The sequence below is a fragment of the Crocodylus porosus genome, unplaced genomic scaffold (genome assembly GCF_001723895.1).
Source record: "Crocodylus porosus isolate Cpor-Errol unplaced genomic scaffold, CroPor_comp1, whole genome shotgun sequence".
In the NCBI taxonomy this organism is placed as follows: Eukaryota; Metazoa; Chordata; order Crocodylia; family Crocodylidae; genus Crocodylus; species Crocodylus porosus.
This window is the reverse complement of record NW_017728948.1, coordinates 16,835,552-16,855,685: the sequence shown is the minus strand read 5'-3', so window position 1 is coordinate 16,855,685 and position 20,134 is coordinate 16,835,552. Positions and strand designations below refer to the sequence as shown.

The window sequence follows — 20,134 nt, the reverse complement described above, 5'->3', positions numbered from 1 at the left end:
ACAGCCCCTGCCCCCCAGCTGTGCCAGATGGGGACCCCAGCTGCCAGGGCTATGGGGCCAGGGACCCAGGTCCACAGCTCCCTGCCTCCAACAGAAAGCAGCAGCTGCTGCAGCAGAAAGAGCATGAGCCAGCTCCCCTATTTTTGCTCCCTGTTGCAGGCTCAGGCTGGGGTGAGGTCAGCTCCCAGCCCCCCCCCAAACCTGCTGGTACCCCCAGCCATGACCCACAACCCCCCAGTCCTGCCAGAGGGGGGGCCCAGCCCCCTGCAAGACCCACTTACCACACAGGCTCCAGGAGCAAAGTCAGCTTGAGCCAAGCCGAGCTGAGCTGTGGCTGAGTGAGAGCCTCAAGCCCTGCACTTCCCCCCTCTCCCTCTGGGCAGGGCTGGGGGTTTCCTGCCCCTTTTGCAAACAGCTCTTGCAGGCTGGAAGTCTGCTAGCCTGCAGCACTCTTTGCAAAAGGGGGAAATCTGCAGGTTTCTCTGCTAAAAGGTAAAATTAGATTTTTTTCTCTGGTAAAAACAGGGAAATCTGTGGCTTTCTCTGTTCTTCCATGGGAATCAGAAAACCTGGATCCCTGATTAGTGTGGCCCTCACCCTCCATGAGATGCAGCTGGACCAGGTTGTACAGCACCTCATCTGCATATAGAGGATCCCAGGATTCATGATAAGAACACCCGATTCCAGTCATGAGTGGGGGGGGGATAAATAGCACATTAATCCTTGTTGAGGGGGGTGGGGGTGGCTGTGCTATCTGGAGTACACCCACATATTGAGTAGTGCTGTGTTATATGATTACCATGGCTTAAAATACTGTTGTCTCTGCTGGTGTCCAGTCCAATTAGTTATATGGTAAATCATGAGCCTTTTGGCTTTGGACTAACGTCACACATAGTTTGTACTATATACAAATAGGTACAGAAGAGCAGCTTAAAAGTGTATTTATGCAGCACTTCTGTGTTAAAACTTCTAGCAGTTTCCAAAGAGATAAACTGAGAGATAATTCTGAGTGAACTCAGTCGATAGGTAATCACTACTCTATATGCAAGTTAGTACAGGTATGTTTATTTCTAGGTCAATACTTTTAAATTTGCTTCTCATTTCTGTGTGCTCAGGGAAAGCAAGGTCTGACATGAAGGAAGAGGGGAAGGAGCTACAGGGGAAAGAAGCTGGGGGGCAGAGGACAAGGAGGCTACATGGCCCCCAAAATAATTTTCCCTGCTGTAGCGACAGGGGGAAGATCACATGAACTGTCATTGCTCTGACCCACCTCTCTGTCTTGGGCAGTCTGCTCCATCTCACCTGCCATGACTTGTTCGGATACACATGATGTACTAACCAGGAGGCTGCCCATTTAATGCCCTGATTCCATGGGGTCTACACATGGCTCCAACCTCCCTTTATCATGTCCCATGTCTCACAGATGGCATCCAAAATTGTACTTGCTCCAGCTGGAAGCTGAGCCAAACTCTGCCCCTTGCTGGGCCTCTCACACTCAACTCATAGACTCTGCCCCCTCTCACAGGGCCTCAAACACTCTGCCCCCTCTCACCAAGCCTCTTTCATGCCACCCTTCACTGGGCCTCTCTAACCCACCCTGCTGCACTGAGTGGCCTCCTTGGAGCATCAGGCTTGCCTACATACACTCTGGGCAATCTCCCCACAGCCCTTTGGGTGCTTCATGCAGCCTACTCTATGGGTGATGGTCCTTTTGCCTAACACTAGTCTGACTCTGGCCCCTAGCCCCTCTCTGAGCACTTCCTAATGCTGTTCCTAATGCTCTCAGCCCCCTCTCTGGGGCTTCTGGGGTCCTACATTCCCCTTCAGGGGGCTCAGGTGCCTCTGTAGGCATGCCTGACCCCCCACTGCATGTTTTCATTCATATTTACCCACTGAGGAGTGGGGACTGGGGTCTTAAGGAGCCCCTACCTGTCTTTCACTGGGGAATCAACTGGCCTGACATTTCTGGGGAGCTAACCCACCGTGGGTAGTTCTACCAGGCCATCCTTCCCCAGCAAGGTGCAGTTTCAAGTCATACCCAGTGTGGCAGGCCAGTAGTGGGTGCTTCTGCACTGAGTCACCCACCTGACTGCACCTGACTATGTTCCAAGCTCCGAGTGCCTCTCTGGGGTGCCTCATGTCCAGCTGACACCCTTTCTGGAGCACACCTGCAAGCCTGGGGGTAACACCACCACCACCCAGGGTCCAGACAGATGTTTGCCCTGCTATGCTCCCTGGAAAACAGAGGCCTAGTACTTCTTGAGATTGCTCAGCCCACTGCAAGAACTTGGGATGCTTCCCTTAGTCTGAAGCACAAATGGTGGTCTCCTTTAGTCAGCCAGACCCAAGGGACCCCAAGGCATAATCTAGACCCTCTCCCAAAAGTCTCCCATGCTAGGTACAGAGGAGAACGTTATCAATTACAAGGAGTAGGTTTAGAGTAGGGTACAGGATAGAGCAGTATCAGAGAAATACCTTAGAGCAAACAGTGGCATGGTAGTCTTTGATCATACACCTGAGTTACTGCAAGCTATATATCTAGTTAGATCTCAAGTACCTTACTCATAAGTATCATCCAGAAGCAGCTGGAGATTCTCTCTGGAGGCAGGCAGCTCGCTGACCATGAGTTTCAAAAGAGAAAGCAAGTTTCAGATGGTCCAGCTTTTTTGAGAGTCCTCATCATGGCTGCCACCCTTCCTTCTGGGCAATCTAACTTATGACCTCATTTACCCGATCCAGTAAAGGCCAGCAGGTATTGGCTGCTAGCCAACCAATTTGAAATGCATCACTGGTTACTGGGTAGACTAGTAGGGTCTCTAGCCCCCTCCCAGTCATGATGACATTGCTTAGAACAATAGGCAGTTTAAGCCCTCACCCACCCACGTGGGTGAGGCCAGTCACATAGGCAGAAGGAGCAGGTTTCCCCCTCCCTCAGAAATGTATCCAGCTCAGATTACAACTCGGGGTTACCTGAAGCAGATGGGGCTAGGGTTGTCTGTCCTCTGAAGTGAACATCATAACCTAATTGTTAGATAGGTAATAAGACTGATAACAGAGTTTTGGGAGAGACAGAGATGACATTCTGCCACACCCAGGACCAGAAGCCTCCTACTATCCCCACAGCCCCTGCCCTTACCTCCAAGATGTTCCTGAGCAGCTGCTCAGCCAGATCTTGTTCTGCCAGTTGGCTCAACCCTGAGAGCCTGAGCTAAAATGGAATCTGCTCAGCCCTCCCCTCCAGGTACATGGCCCTTACTGGGTCATGTGACCACCTCATCAGGGCTGGCCTGCACCTGCTGGCTGTCCAGTTGCCCCTCAAAGCCCTTAAAGTGACAGGCACCAAAGGTGCTCTGTCACATGTAGCAGTGGGAAGAGAACAAATTCAAGGTAACCTCCAATAATTAGATTCTATACCTGGAAAATTATAACGAATTTAGAAATTTTCCATATATAGAATCTAATTATTGGGGGGTGTCTTAGAATCAGGGCCATCTTAAATGTGAGTAAATATGGTATATATGAAATATTCCTGATCAAATTACAATTTTAAGGTAAATCAAATTCTGGTTCTGATAGAGTATTTTGAGAGAGTAGTGTATTAGAGCTAGTACTGACATGTTACATTTAATACAGCTCTCAGGCTGGGGAAAAAAAAACCAGCCTGTCATGTTTAACCATAGTCACTGAAAGTTGACCCCCAGAAGAAGGAGAAATTGCTAGCCAGGCTCTGCTAAGTCCTATATCCTCTCTCCAACACTTTCCTTTAATCTTCCTGTAGGCATACAAGGAGCTTTTCCACATAGCTAAAACATGTAAAGAAAAATATTCTGACCCATTCACTTTGTTGAACAGACACTGAAACTTTAATGCCACGCTTTCAGTTCCAACTACTTTATCTAGAGTTGATTACCATCTGCCCTGCATTATTATTTCCCTAACCTGTGCTCCATCCCCAGCTTACTTGAACTTAACATTACTCTCATTATACAGAATGATATGCCTTAGAAGCTGTACCAAGCAACCCAATGAGAACTAGACTAATCAAATACTGCAAGCCAAAGAAGTTCCTCACTGCTAAACCTTCAATACAGGAATTCAGACCATCTCAGCTGTATGTCAGATAGAAAAAAATGATACTTGAGCAGCTGTAGTTGTTAACAAATTTTAATCCTCTAGAAAATGAGGAAAACAGTAGAGATAAGTTCCTCATTATTCTAGGACGAAGTGTTACAAATGGAAGGTTGAGATATAGCATTCCCAAGGCCTACCGATTATATACAAAGGAATATTTAAAAGAAGAAAGGAAATATAAAATCTTTGGTTGAATTATAGTATATTTTGTTTGTAAGGTCAAAACAATTGATGTTAGAGAGACTGTGTGTGTGTGTGTGTGTGTGTGTGTGTGTGTGTGTGTGTGTACGCACATGCACGCACGTGCACACCAATTCATTCAGGCATGTATTCCAATTCACACACATACTTAAATATACACACTTTAAGCAGACCTCTAGTCTCCTTGTAGGACTGCTTCTGTTTTCTGCAGAACAGCTCTTGCTACATATACTGTACTAGCAAAGCAGCTCATTTCTACCAGTGATCCAGAAATGGGATTCTAATATTTATTACTGCAAATCTTTTTGGAAAAAAGATCTAAATGCTGAGATGATAACTATGTAACTCCAGATGAAGAAGGTAGACTGATTATATTTTCTTAATTTATTATACTGAAATAGTCTACATTGTCTTGGCTCAAGACAAGATGCCCTGAAATGTTTGTACCTTTGCTGCTAAAATATAATAACATAGACTAAACTAGGACACTTCAAGGCTGCCTTCTAAGGAAAACAGTTAGTATGACTGAAGATCTTCCAATCCCTAAAAACAAAACATATTTGGTAAACCATTCAGACTGAAAATAGCAGAATGTATCCAAGTAACATCTGTAATATTTAGTTAATAATCCTTATTGCCAAAGTAACATTCCATATAAAAGTGATTTTCTTTTAAGACTATTTGTTGAAATAATACGATTAATTATTTCACACACACCTTTCTGCAAAATCTTGTACACAATTTTATATGGCAGTTATGAGATTATATAACTTATATTTACACTGCTGACCAAGTGCATAAAATTGTATAGAATCATCCAGTTCCTTTCTACATACAACAAAACTGGCAGCATGTGGAAAGTTTTTATCTTTATATTTTTGTAAATAAATATAGCACACAAAAGGAAAATGTAAATTACATTCATTTACAAAAATATCAATAACATTTTCAGCAACTAACCTGAAGCTGCTGTTCCTTGAACATATCTGGATGTGGGGAATTGAGAATATCATCTGCCAGTTGTGCTTGGCTATCAATATTAACTGGAGTTGTAGCTTTGCTGCACAAAAATTTGTTGAAGATCTCTCGAGCTCTGTAAGAAAGCTACAAAACAAAACGCACGTGCTGTAAGCATCATTTATTTGCAAATATGTTAAATGTAGAATGTTTTTTATGCTCCAGCCCACAAAAGAAAAATATGACCTAATATGTGTTTTCTTAATAAAACAGGAGGATGTAATTTGGTCTCTCAAGATAAAAAGGAACTTTATTTTTATACCTTAAGTATGTATTATTTTTTCCCGCTAATTCTGTTACTCTGGATTTTTTCTTATTGTTGTTTATTGAGATTTACAACTCTAGAAGCTACTGTTAATTGCAATTTTGATAAACATAACTTTTTGTTAATATTTCTGTGGTCAACATTTTTATTTTGTTTAACATAACAAATGCGTGTCATAACTGTTCCTAAGCTATGAGAAGTTCCCATCATGAAAGTGTAAAGATATTCAAGCTGCAAAGATAATATATGTCAAGCCTGACAAAGAACAGAAGCCTGTGGTTCGAGATGTCTTTTAAAAAAAAAAAATCACTACTGAAATAAGTTCTTAGCATTTTAAAATTCTAGAAGGCAGCAAACTTAAAACATATACTTGAATATTTGTAGCTAAAAATATTCTTATGCTTTTTCTTTTTAAATTTATTTAGTTTCCCAACACAAAAGTTCTGGATGTAATGACACAAATTGAAACAAGCTAGATTAATTGTCATGAAAGAGTGTCAGAAGATGCATAAACTGAAGACACAGGGAGAAAAAAGAAAGAATAAATAAAAAGCTGAATAACCTGAGAAATGGTAAAACATGGACTAGGCTGAAGAAAAAGCCTTACCCTCAAGGGTGTCAAAGAATACAGCCCCAAGATTAGGAGTTAATGATACTAATTTTCACCACTCGTTCTGCTGCCAAATTTCTGGCCCTATGGGAAGCACCATGGCTGGATCTGGAGCACAGAATCATGTCATCTGGCTTGTTGAGCTGCCTTTTCGCAGTGGCAACACTGATGGCTGCAGTGGCTCCCAAAGCTGCAGTAATCAATGCTGCCACTGCCAAACGTACAGCCCCACAGATGAAATAATATAATCCCATGCTTCAGATCCAGCCCATGCACCAACCACACCCCCCGGCCCAGCTTGCAAGGCTAGATGAGTTGTACATCACACCATATACTGAAGCTATATATACCCTGCAGAATGAATTGCTGGGTAGAAACATCAAATGTACCTTGAGCCCTGGAAGCTCAATGTAAGCTAACTTGCCCTCCTGCTCAGCAGCATAAACTAACCTGCAGAAAACTCCATGCTGCCATGGCCAATCTTCCTCCAGCAACAGCCGCTTATTTTACTTCTACATTGCACTGCAGTCTTCAGCAGAAATAAATGCTTAATCTTATGATACTGGTTAGATGCAGGAGTTGAGGTAGATGTCATGTACCTAGACTTTAAGAAGGCCTTTCGTACGGTACCACATTCTGTTCTCATAAATAAACAGACAGGCTGTGATGTAAATGATTACAAAGTCAGGGGGTAGCAAATTGGCTTAGGGGTCGCACCCAGAGAGTGGTGGTAGATAGGTCAATATCGACCTGGAAAGATGTGGGCAGTGGAGTCCCACAAGGCATGGTTCTTGGACCGGTGCTATTCAATATCTTCATCAGTGACTTGGACCAGGGCATAGGGAGCACCCTGTCCAAGCATGCACATGATACCAAATTATGGGACAAAGTTAACACACCAGAGGTTAGGGAACGGATCCAGACAGATCTGGACAGGTTGGGAAAATGGGAAGAACAAAATAGGATGCAGTTCAACAAAGACAAGTGCAAAGTGCTGCACCTGGGCAAAAAGAGCCACCAACACACTTACACTCTAGGGGATCACCTTTTCAGCAGCACAGCAGCAGAAAGGAATCTTGGAGTCACAGTTGATTGCAAGATGAACGTGAGTCTTCAATGTGACAAAGTGATCAACAAGGCTAACCACACTTTATCATGCATTGGCAGATGCATGACAAACAGGTCCAGGGAGGTGATGCTTCCCCTCTATGCAGCACTGGTCAGGCCACAGTTGGAGTACTGCATCCAGTTTTCGGCACTGCACTTCAAGAGGGATGCGGAGAATCTTGAGAGGGTTCAGAGAAGGCCATTCATGTGGTCAGACACCTGAGGGACCTAGATCTCTTCAGCCTTTGCAAGAGAAGGCTAAGAGGTGATCTTGTGGCTGCCTATAAATTCATCGGGGGAGGGCAGCAGGGAATAGGAGACGCTCTATTTACTAGGGCACCTCCTGGAGTAACTAGAAACAATGGCCACAAATTGATGGAGCGCAGATTTAGGTTGGATGTTAGAAAGAACTGCTTCACAGTAAGGGTTGCCAGAATCTGGAATGGGCTTCCAAGGGAAGTGGTGCTCTCCCCTAGCTTGGGGTCTTCAAGAGGAGACTCAACAAGTACCTAGCTGGGGTCATCCGACCCCAGCACTCTTTCCTGGCCAAGGCAGGGGGTCAGACTCAATGACCTACTGAGGTCCCTTCTGACCCTAACATCTATGAATGGGATGTAGAGAGAGTTTCTCAAAGGACTGAGATCCTAAGAGGAACCCCTAAACCAAAATGACAGTACCAATGTAATTCTGATGGAACCACAGTGCCAGGACTAACGATAGCCCAAGTGACCTCAGCTGACTTGTAGGAGTATAAGCTTTCAGCAAGCAAACTTAATATGTGAAAATATAAAATTATTTTACCTCTTTTTTGTCATGTGCAGGAACATGGTTAAAATATTCACAGGCCTGCCAGAATAAAATGTTTTCTTCACTAAACTCCTTCCGTAAAAATTCCTATAGGGAAAAATAAACAAACAGGAAATAAACCATAAAGGAAAAACAATTTGTTTTAAATTTTTAAATGCTTATAGTTAGATGAAAAGGAAAAAAGGTTTGAAGTGTATGTAATGTTCAAATTCAGTGAACTATGTCTGATAGTTTCAGTCAGGTTTAATTTAAGCAAAACCTAACATGATAAATTTTCCCCTTTTTTTCACAACACATTCAATTTGGAAAAATGAATCAAGTTACAAGCAATATATTTCAAAGTACAGAGAATATATTTAAAGCTCTGCATGCATTTAGACTGGTTCACATATTAACACATTTTGATAAGGATGCAAGTAATTTATAATTATACTAAAATTGTTCCACTGTAGAAAAGTTGCTTATTTTTAACTGCAGTTCTATTAGAGTACATAGCAAAATGCTAACCGTTAGCTCCTAGAGTGCAATTCTGTGCTCAAATAATTGGTCCTCACTTCGATGATTATTCATGTGAGTGGCTGTTTACAGAACAGTGCCCCAAATCAATTTTCTAGTTATTAAGCCTTTCTGCGTCACAGAAATTATTAAATAACCTTCAGTTTTGCTCATTTATCTGGTCACACTTGCTCTCTTGAGAAGATGCTTCTTTTAGTAAAAAGGTGAATCTGTCAGTATTATTTATAATTAATATATTCTTATTAGTTTATTTTCACTAGGACACCCAAAGGTCCTAGTAAAAACTGGGACTTCACTGTGCTGGACAATGTACAAACAAAAACTTGTTCCTGCTCCAGAGAGCAGTGCAATTGGATCTTCTTACTGCACATCCTTCTTGCAAACACTTAATCCATTAAAAGAGACAAAGGAATCCAACTGGAAATATGTATTTTTTTAATTAAGCAACACGCACAATTTTCAACAATATCTATTCAGGCTTTATTCTCTGAAACTTCATACAATTAAAATTTTGATTCCAAAATATTGATTCTTCTTTCATGTAGGTTTTATGCTGTATTCACTGGAATTATCCTGATTTACAGCTGTTTTGAGAGGAATCTTTACAAAAGCATGTTGGACCAAACTGTAACAAACGTAGCAGCAGAAAGATGGACAGGAGAACAGGACATGAGTACCAGCATATATACCCAAGCAAGTGAGACATTAGTGAAGGGCATTCAGGGAAATACAGCTCTAAAATGAGGTTTTCTGCTGCTAGGGGTATGTCACCTACTTACTTTGCTGCCAAAAACTAATGCTTTTTGGTCATCTGACACACACATCGGCAGGAAAAAAAAAGAGGTGACATTTCTCCCAGAAGACAGACAAATTGTAATTATGTCTGAAGAAAAGTCTCACTCTTAACTCACAAATTATGAACCTATTTAGGCTGCTAGGGTGAGCAAAATACAAGTAATGGCAAATACTCAACCTCCTCCCCCTTTAATGAATTCCTTATACCATCAAACTTTGTACAATGAAGGAAGTCCTAGTTTTTCCCCTGGGTTCTTACAAAATTCTCATAATTAATTCTGCTTTTTTAAAATAGTTTTGACCACATTAACCAACTGTGTTGATTTGGGTATGTGTACTGTATCAGACCCTTTAACTGAGAACTAGTCAGTTAACTTCTACACGTGCCTATACATAAGCCGGGAGGCTGCTCCAACGCATGGTAATTACCATGCTCCAGCCAGCCATGTCTTGTGTACCAGTGTCCCCGTGCTTCAAAATGGCGGCAGGGGCACTTTAAAACTTGTTAAATGAGCTTTACATAAAGCGCCCCACTGCCATTTTGATCTTGGAGCCCCTCTAATCAAAGCACCCTTCCCTCCCTGCTCCCAGATCATATGTAAAAATGCCCCTCAAGCCTCAATCTCTCTACTGCAAATAGGAATATTACTTATTCATAGGTGTCTTGTGAGGCTTAATTCGTACTTTGCAAATATTCAGCATTACTACTGTGACATTCAATTCTAACCAAGGCTGGTTACTGCTTCATTCTCCAATGGATTAGAAGTACCAAGCTAACAAATTTCTTCAACATAGCTAGATATACATTGTCAGATCATTTGAAAGAAGCTTCCACAAGTTGCTTAAAAGTTCTGAGTAGTCAAATTATTAAATGTTCAACAAATCCCTTGCAAATGTTGTTCTAAATAATTTCTTCTGTAAAAATGTTACATTGCATACCACTGTCCACTGTCATAAGAAATACAGAAACTTTACTAAAAATATACAGAGAAAAAACAGTAAAAGCTTAATTGTCACACCTGATATAAGTATCAGTGGGTTACTATGGAAGCAGGTTCAGCTATAAGGTCAGTTTACTTTAAGCTAAAATACATATTTAAAATGCTAATTTTTCATTATAACAATCTCTTATACCAAAATATCAGGAAGTGCTGAAAGCAGTGCAAAAACCCTTTGAAAAGATGCCATGTATTTTGGAAATCATCTCCCTGTCCCTCCCTACTTACAGAAAAATATTTAATGCCAAGTGGATCTTGAAGAAGACGTTCAAATGAAACAGCCCAGCTTGCAACTCTTCTTTCTCGAAGTCGCCGACAGCTCTGCACACTAGGAAGACTAGCATTGCTACTGAGGCTATTCTCACTGATGCAGTCCTTTAAATCAGTACTGTTCAGCTCTGTTGGAATAAAAAGCAACATCCAGGCTTGTCAACATTTTCTTGCTCATCTCCCCCCTCTCCTTAGTAATATATTTTTTATTAGGCTTTACATGACACCCACATATGGTCACAATAGTGTACATTTCATAAAGATGCCCTTCCCCCATCTTTGGAATCGGTGAAAAAAGTAACTCCCCCAAACTCTCTTCTTTCTCACTGACAAGAGAATCGCACTGCTATTGTAATTGCGAAAGGAAATACTCTGGCAGCAACCACTACCAGAACTGCAAAGGAGCATGGAGAAGGGGAAAGTGTCTCCATTATTTGCACCCCAAAAATAGCAATTTGGGCACGCATGTCCCAAAACCCCTCTATCCTTTCAAAATCATCACGTGGCTTGCCTTCCTCCACAGAATTACACAGGGAGAATGGACTTTTAACATGGATCCAGAATTCCCAAGAAAGGACAGAAGCAGCACAACCCACGGTCATCGGAGGCATCATGGTATAAGTTCCAAAATGGACGGGGAATCCTCACAACAGCAGACACTAGAGGTGCACTGATACACTGGTCTATATCGTATCAGCACCAATAAAAGGAAAATTGACATTATCAGGAACCAAGTTCTTTGGCTAATATGGCCAATAACATTGCTGATAAATGCCATGTGCACGTGCACAGCCACAGCACACATGCAGCCAGGAATGCAGCATTCAGCTGGTAAGTCTGTGTGGGGGGAGGGCCATGGGGAGGCAGATCAAGGCCCCTCCAGTGAGGGAAGGAAGAGGACAAGGGCTGAGGCATGGGCTGCCCAGCCAGGGTTGTGGGGGGAGCAGGGTACAGGATGAAGCCACAAGTGGCTCATCTGGGGGACATGCACCACCAGGGGACACATAGGGTGTGTGTGCCCCCCAATCTATGTGCAGGGTGAGGGCGGGCTGCTGCTTAGTGCTGGGGCTGGTGCCAGGCTCTTCCCAGTGGGGGCGTTGGGCTGCGGCTTCACTTGGAAAAGTGGTGGCGGTGTTGGGAGGGGGGGCTATGGTGAAGTTTGGTGTGACTACAGCCCCCCTCACATCCCCTCTTCCAGCACCGCCACCACCATCTGCCCCAAGTGCAGCCCCGGACCATCCCCCCTGCCAAAAAGAGTACAGCGCTGCCCCTAGCCCCAGACCTCAGTGTCAGCGTATCTTCACCCTGCACAGATCCGGGGGGGGGGGGGGGGGGGCACATACCCCCCATACCCCCCCTGGGTGCACACAGTGATGAGAGCCACCACTACCCCGCTCTTCGCATCCCCCCGGGATGAGCCGCTCATGGCTCCATCCCGCATCCTGCCCTGGCTGGACAGTGCCTGCCCCTGCTCCAGCCCCACTCCTACTCCCTCCCTCACCATGGGGGCCTTGATCTGGCTCCCCCAAACCCCTTCCCTTCCAACAGATTCATCAGCCAGATGCTGCTGCTGGGCTTGCATATTCACAATCGGATCAATACTGGCCAATAATGCTCATTAATAATCTGCCATTGGTTTCACCCCAAAAAATCTTCATCAGTGAACCCCTAGCAGACACCTAACCCTGCTTCCTGGAGAACAGCAAATAGGCTACAAGTATGCTTGGGTCTCCAGAGGCCTCGCTGTCACATGCAACTAACAAGCCAGGGTAGATACTTCTCAGGCTGTTATTGTTCAATCTTTTTAGAGGATTTTGGAGCTTTTTAGAGGATTTTGGAGCTTTCTTAACAGGATACTGCAACAGAAAAAATCTACAAAAGTAATAGCTTGATTTCATCATATAATTGTTTCTGAAGAAAATAGATTACTTTTTTGGAACACCAGCTATGGCTACCAGCATTTTCCATCTGAATAAGCAAAAACTAAAGCATTTAAAATAAGAAAATACATACCACAAAAATAAACCCAGTCACAAAGTATTCACATAGCAGAAAACTGAATCCAGTAACTCTCAATACCAGGCTGATGCACTTGATGCACTTTTCTAAGCCACAATTTGACAGATATTTTTGGCATTGTAAACAACTGAGAAGCATTTCAGAGATGAAAAGAAAGATTAACAGATATTCAGAATAACAGGGGTGAAAGGGATATCAAGAGGTCACACAGGTCAACCCCCAGCTCAAGCCCAAAAAAAACCAGAACAAGATTTCAAAGACAATTCAGTGTAAAGTGGCAGGACTGGAGTAATTTAAAAATATTCATCATTAATCTGAGGTAACCTAAACTATGTAACAGTAAAGATAGCATGTGCAATAGTTATGGTAAAATTAACCACACAAATGACAGAGTTAGGAAGACTAAGGACATTTCATTGGTCAAGCAGGACAACGCAGCACTCTGTGTTGAACCTCCTGGACTGCAATCTCAGTTCTAACATGTATTTGTTGTATGAACTATTTTCTCCATGTCTCAGTTTACCCATATATACAATTACTGTAATAATACTTACAGTTACCTACCTCACAGGGGTGATCTGAGGCTTACTTAATTGTAAAAGTTCTCTGAGATCCTCAAATGGAAGGTGCTATGGTAAATGCAAATTATTTTTACTGGGCCAGTTGGCTTTTTCCTGTTCCTAAAATGTCTTATGTTCTTATGAGGTAAAAAAAGAAAACTATGAGTTCTGTTTGGGGAGAGAGTGGTATGAAAAAAAGAGACAAAAGAAAAAGGTTATCATCGGACTCTGTAAAAAGGGTGCAAGAGTAGAGGATGAAAGAAGACATCTTCAGAGAAAACATCACTAATAATGCTACATACAGATGAACTCTTACCCAAAAGCAAGTATGCAGCTTACAGTAAACACAACTTAATTGTGAAAACTGCACTGACAGTCTGTAAGAAATGGCCTGGTCTACAGACAGGGGTCAAATCAAAACAGAGTACAACTAACTATAAACAGGGAGCAAATTCACTAAAAATGATTACTTTACGGAAACTCTGAAAGTCTCCCATTCTGTTATATACTCAAAATGGATTTGCATTCCCATGTTCTAACACAAAATACTGCTGCATCTCCTACAAAGCATTCATTGTCAGACAGACCTTTAATAGGTAGCCATGACAGTGAAACATTTGCAAGATTTCTTTAAAAAAAAAAAAAAAATGCTGTTCTTAAGATTTGTTATGAAAAATTATACATATATTCTAATTTAGCAATATACAATTATTCCTTGTCAGACAGACCTTTAATAGGTAGCCATGACAGTGAAACATTTGCAAGATTTCCTTTAAAAAAAAAAAAAAATGCTGTTCTTAAGATTTGTTATGAAAAATTATACATATATTCTAATTTAGCAATATACAATTAAGACATAATAATTAACCACTGAAATGTTCAAGTTAGCAAAATGAGAATTTATTAAAGCAAATCAAAGTAAGGACAGAGATCTGCCTTGGAAGGAAATGAAACTAGACTATTTATTGCATAACTTTCAAGAAGATATTTAAGGCTCCACAAAAAAACCGCATACATAAATAGTTCAGTTTTTCTGGCTCTATTACAGTAAAAAAGACACACCAGTTAACGCCAGATTAACTTCCTTATCCCAAAAAATCTATTCATATTTTCCTTCAAGGAGATGCATCAGGAAAGACAGGACAGGACTAACTTAGGTGTTAAACCTGCCATTGGGCAAGAGAACAAGGAGACTAGTAAGACTTCTCCCCATAGACCAGCTACTGAGAAGTAAGTCAGAATGTGAACTTAAAACTAGGAATGTTCTGTGCCAGCCCTCCATGAAAGCACTCTCATTACACACCATGTGTGACCTTTTATTTTTGTTTTACACTTCATGAAACAACTATTCTGCACACAGATATTCTAGGCTAGCTACTCATGTAACCAAGCTTTAAGAAAATTAGTTTTCTGGAGAGCATAAAGAGTAGCAAAAAATCATCCAAAAACTATCTTAAATAGTCCCCAAAGTTTAATAATTTACAGAACTCTAAATTGTCTTCCTTGGCACCGAACATTTTTAACACATGCAGATGGTTTCAGAAATAGAAAGCCATCATTTTTATTACTAATAAATCAATTAACCTGCAAGCTCCCTTGTTCTTCCCAAATAAACTCAGTCAGTGTTTTGCCAAAATCTGCCCAGATTTCTAGCTGGCTTTACGTTAAAAACAATATCTAAATACAAACATTTCCAGAAATCTTTGTACATGTAGCAAGCTATTTCAGTGACTGGGATGAAGGCCATCTCGAAGTATAGGTAATGTGTTTAATTTATGCTTGTTCTGCACAGACCCCTGATGGAATTGGGTCAGATAGCAAATGAAGGTCATCAGAAGAGGAGAGTCTTCAATTTGCCTGCCCGGCATATGACCTAAGTCTAGTTCATGAAGTCTGTGAGTTCCCTCCTACTTCTTCCAGTGCATGTCAGAACTACTTTTTGTCATGCCTAACTTCTGCCCCTGAGAATTTTGCACTCATTCGCATATCCTCTTGGCTAGTCACATCGGACTAAACACCCGATTAGCGAGTCAGATGAATCCTTGGAATTCCTTACCCCAAATACCTAACACCACACAGGTTTCCCAATAGTCTAGTCAGAGTCTGGTTCACTTTAGGCCCTTCCAGATGAAATACAAAGTTAAGAGTTTGTGACATTCCAGGAATCCTTTGGAACATTTTCTAGAAATATTGAAGGGGGAACTTCAGGCTTTGAAACCTCTCCCCCCACCCCACAGCATTCTACTACGCTATGAAACAAATCCCTACATGCCTGTTTCCAGTTGCTCTTTGCACTTACAGAACCCTCCTACTTTCTTCATATACTCCCCAACTACCTTCTCGGCTACATTTCTTTGCACATTAGTTAACACTCCCCTGCTGCACTTCCATCACTACACTTTAGGTCATTTTATTCCAGGAACGTCACTACCAGCTCTTCAAGGCATAACAGCAGTTTTGTTCTTTTGTTTCTTCTACCAGGCAGCGTAATTTTTTCTTTTATTCTGTAATTTCAATCCAGAGATACAACAATATTTTCCTCAATATACAAGACAAAAAATATTTTTTCAAGTCTTGTTCACGGTGCTACTTATTTTCTATATATAAATTCTGAATGCAACGGAAAACAGTGAAGCTTAAATTAACTTTACTAAATACATACAATGTGCCACAAAACACAGGTGCTGGAGAAACTGGAGGAACAAAACTCTGTTTATAAAATATCCATTCTGTCTGGCTTATAAGCTATAGCACACATCATAACATGCCTGTAGAAAATCTGGAAATGTGCAATAACAATTTTAAAAAAGAAATCCAGTCACACTGTGCACAGGCAATATGGTTCATTTTATATCTTTGCATGTAAAAATGGCACTGACCGACTTACAGAAATCTACACAAACCTAAAGCCCTCCAAAGAAACACATTACAACTTTGGTGGGTATTTTATTTTCACTGTTCCCTAAGGAAATACATTAGTCTAATCAATTAAAATCCTGAAAAGCATTCAAAATAACATGACTTCAAAAGTTTCAATTTAAAGTTTATAAAAGAATAAGCCTGAACATATTTAAGTGATAATTGTTTTAATTCATCCCTTCATTACATTTCTATAAATATTTCAAGCAATAAAACTTGCTTGTTAGTGAGCAGCTCAGCACATTCATGGTAATTATTAGAATTCTTCATTTCCAGGATGAAGTTATTCAAAGTCATCATTAAAGACATTACCTGGATAAAGCTGATAAGAGCCACTGTGGTGCCATTTAATCAAATACTTTAAACCATTCACTGAAAACCATCCTTCTGAATCCATACCAAATTCAGCTGTAGTCTCCCAGAGCATATTGAGTAAAAATTATTTCCGCAGTCCAGAGCATTGTTCCTTTGTAATTTCTCTGAGTATAAGGAAAGCTAGTGTATTCTCCTCCAACAATTCCCGTTAGCCTTTTAGATGCTTTTGAGGAAAATGATTCTTTTCCCTCATGGCTTCAAGCAGAGAAAACCAATGGTATACTTAACACAAAGCATTATAAAATGCTACATAAATAATTTAAAGAAAAGACCTTTTGCCACTGTTGCTAAAGGAGCTTGAATTATTTATGGTACAGTGGAATCCAGCTACAGCAACTATTCACCATATAAGAACTAAAAAATAAGTCATTTGCCTGTTAGAAGAAACTATTGATCATCTATTAGCAGACTAGTTCACAGCATCTTTGTTCTTAAAAAAAAAAAAAAAAAATCTGGTTGCATTTTTTTTAATCCAGTTCTATATTACCTAGCAGTTGGAAGCATGCTAAGCTTTCCAGACAGATTTCTTATGAAAAGATAAACAAGGCCTGGTGATAAGAATGAAAACAAACAAAAAAAAAATCACACATCAACAAGCAACAGCAACAACCACAAAGTACTTTAAAAGAAAAACCTCACAAAACACATTGCTCCAGTTTCTGAAAGCAGAAAGTAAATACTGCCCTTCCTTTGTGAAACTAATTTCTGTGAGGGATGACAAACCAGAAATTCAAAATTCTGAACTAATTCCCTTGTCAACGGCCTGGTTATTTGCCCCATCTCTGAGACAGAAGGCTGTGTGGAAGCCTGCCAGTAGACACCCACTGAGCCTTTTAACCCTATACAACCTCTAAAAATGTCCCCAGCAAAATTTCCCTCTCCTGAAATGCCACTGGCTTAGCACTGGTGAGATCAGAGTGAAGACAGGGTGGCCTTTAGCCATTATACCATCTAGATCAGGACGGTCCAACTGGCAGCCGGCATGCAGCCCCCAAAGGATTAATATGTGACCTACAGGCTCCCATCCAGCCACCGCTCTCCACTCCTGCCACTGCTTCTGCAGCAGCTGTCAGGTTCATCAGACTTCCCCGCCCTCTCCTGGCTTCCTGCTCCCACGCCGGGGGGCAGGACAGCACAGCAGGAGGAGCCTGGGGTACCCAACCTGCATGCGTGAAGCAGGGGGCCAGGGTGTACATGCTGCATGAGCAAGAGGTGGCTGGGCTGTTTGCACAAAGCCATAAAAATAAAGAGCTGAGCTACCTGCACTGAAGTTACTATATATATGAGATATATCACAGTAGAGAACAAGAATTAAAGGTAAGTATGGAGAAAAACAATTTCTGCAAAGTCCAGAGCAGAGAACTTGTACATATAGATTCATAACAACCTTGTGTGTTGCACTCTTATCTTCGTCATTGCAACTGGCTGACAGATAAAGTAAATCAGATCATACTGTTATTTCTTAGTTACTACACAGTAAGGAAACCTGTACTCTTCTCTGGCACAGCCATCAATCAGGCTGAAGGGAAAGTATGCCTATGTACAAATTATTGATGAATAACAATATATACATTGTATATAAAAGTTCCTCTCTTCCGACTGCCCTCAATTTTGGCCCATCATATCTATTTAACAGAAAACTGAGTAAAAGGTCTAAGGCTAAAAAAACCTTTAAAAGGTGATACTGTTTACTAGATTCAAAGCTGAATTTGAAAATTGTGTAGGGCTCCAAATTTACCTTTTCTAGTTTGGATACATTTAAAGAAGCCCTTGTAAGAAGGGTAGTTCACCAGAAGTACAGAGAAAATAAATTAAAGCATTAAAAAACAGGCAAAAGTGGGGTTAATTACAGCCTGCCTCTTCAATTACCACCTGTAAGGCTTATTTTCAAACTATTAATAAAAATTAAGGAGAAACGGTAAAAAAAAACGTTCAACATGGGGGTCATTTCCCCATGTCAATGATGTCCCTCAGGCATTAAAGAAAATATTAATTCAATATGGAGTCGGGGGTCCAAAAAGAGTGGCCATTCCTTAAGGAGATGATCCTCCAAGACCAAAGGGAGGTAATCCCAACACGCATCAAAGGGGGCAAGAGGATGCAAAAGCTCCCATGGCTCACCAAAAGCACATGGGAATGTCTCCTGGCTAAAAGGGAGGCGTACACCCAATGGAAGGGTGAGGCCATCACCAGGGAGGACTATACCGCAGTTGCTTGGGGATACAGGAGGCAGTCAAGAAGGCCAAGGCGGAGATAGAACTGGGACTAGCGACCCGGATCAAGGACAATGAGAAATCCTTTTTTAAATACATAGGGGGCAAAAAGAAGGTTCTGGGTAATGTGGGGCCTCTGCAAGACACGCTAGGAAATCTGGTCGTCACACCAGACGATAAAGCCAACATATTTAACAATTTCTTTGCCTCCATTTTCCTGAGCAGGGACCAGGTCACCCCCACCCCACTGGGACCTCTGTAGGCCCCAGGGGAGGCACACCCAGACCTAGGGTCAGTGAAGATCTAGTCAAGGAACTTCTAGAGGGACTGGACATATTTAAAACAGCTGGTCCTGATAATCTCCACCCCAGAGTGCTGAGGGAATTAGCTGAGGCCATGGCAGGATCCCTGGCATGGCTGTACAAGCACTCATGGTGCTCTGGTATGGTGCCAGAGGACTGGAAGAGGGCCAATGTGGTTCCCATTTTCAAAAAACAGAGAAAGAAGGACCCAGGAAACTATAGGCCAGTTAGTCTTACCTCGATCCTGGGCAAGCTTTTTGAGAGAATTATCACAGCGCATATCCACGAGGGGCCAGCAGGGGAGATTATGCTTATGGGCAACCAACACGGGTTCATTAGAGGCAGGTCCTGTCAGACCAACCTGGTGGCCTTCTATGACCAGGTCACAAAATCCTTAGACGCAGGGGTAGCAGCGGACGTAGTCTTTCTAGACTTTAGGAAGGCCATCAACACTGTCTCTCACCCCATTCTCATTAAAAAACTGGGGGACTGTGGCATCGACACCTACTCAGTGAATTGGGTCACCAACTGGCTGGAAGGCCGCACCCAGAGAGTGGTGGTAGACGGGTCATTTTCGACCTGGAGGGATGTGGGCAGTGGGGTCCCACAAGGCTCAGGCCTCAGGCCTGCACTGTTCAACATCTTTATCAGCGACTTGGACAAGGGTGTAAAAGGCACTCTCTTCAAATTCACAGATGACACTAAGATGTGGGGAGAAGTGGGCACGCCAGAAGTGAGGAATAGGCTGCAATTGGACCTAGACAGGTTACAGGGGTGGGTGGATGAGAACAAGATGGGTTTCAACACTGAGAAGTGCACGGTACTGCACCCGGGGAGAAAGGACCAGCAGCATACCTCCAGGCTGGGGAACTCCCTTCTTGTCAATGCAGAGGCAGAAAAGGATCTTGGAGTCATTATTGATGCCAAAATGAACATGAGCCGGCAGTGTGGAGACGTGGTCAGGAAGGCCAACCGCACCCTGTCATGCATTCACAGATGCATCTCAAGCAGGTCCAAGGAGGTGATCCT

The 20,134-nt window shown here is 42.1% G+C and overlaps 1 protein-coding gene and 1 long non-coding RNA gene across 5 annotated transcripts in view; one reads left to right on the top strand and one right to left on the bottom strand.

Moving 5' to 3' along the window:
* RGS12 (regulator of G-protein signaling 12) overlaps window positions 1-20,134 on the bottom strand; it is a 159,864-nt gene that overhangs the window by 57,202 nt on the left and 82,528 nt on the right. For all 4 annotated transcript variants that reach the window (XM_019552849.1, XM_019552848.1, XM_019552851.1 and 1 more), the window contains 3 exons: window positions 10,676-10,845; window positions 8,133-8,225; window positions 5,293-5,436 (listed from right to left, as the gene is read on the bottom strand). In XM_019552849.1, coding sequence (XP_019408394.1) covers window positions 5,293-5,436; window positions 8,133-8,225; window positions 10,676-10,845 — 407 coding nt within the window. The remainder of the gene's footprint in view (window positions 1-5,292; window positions 5,437-8,132; window positions 8,226-10,675; window positions 10,846-20,134) is intronic.
* On the top strand, window positions 2,049-12,837 carry LOC109322042. The gene is made up of 3 exons (XR_002104288.1): window positions 2,049-2,130; window positions 2,457-2,460; window positions 12,828-12,837. It is a non-coding gene; the product is annotated as an uncharacterized LOC109322042 (long non-coding RNA).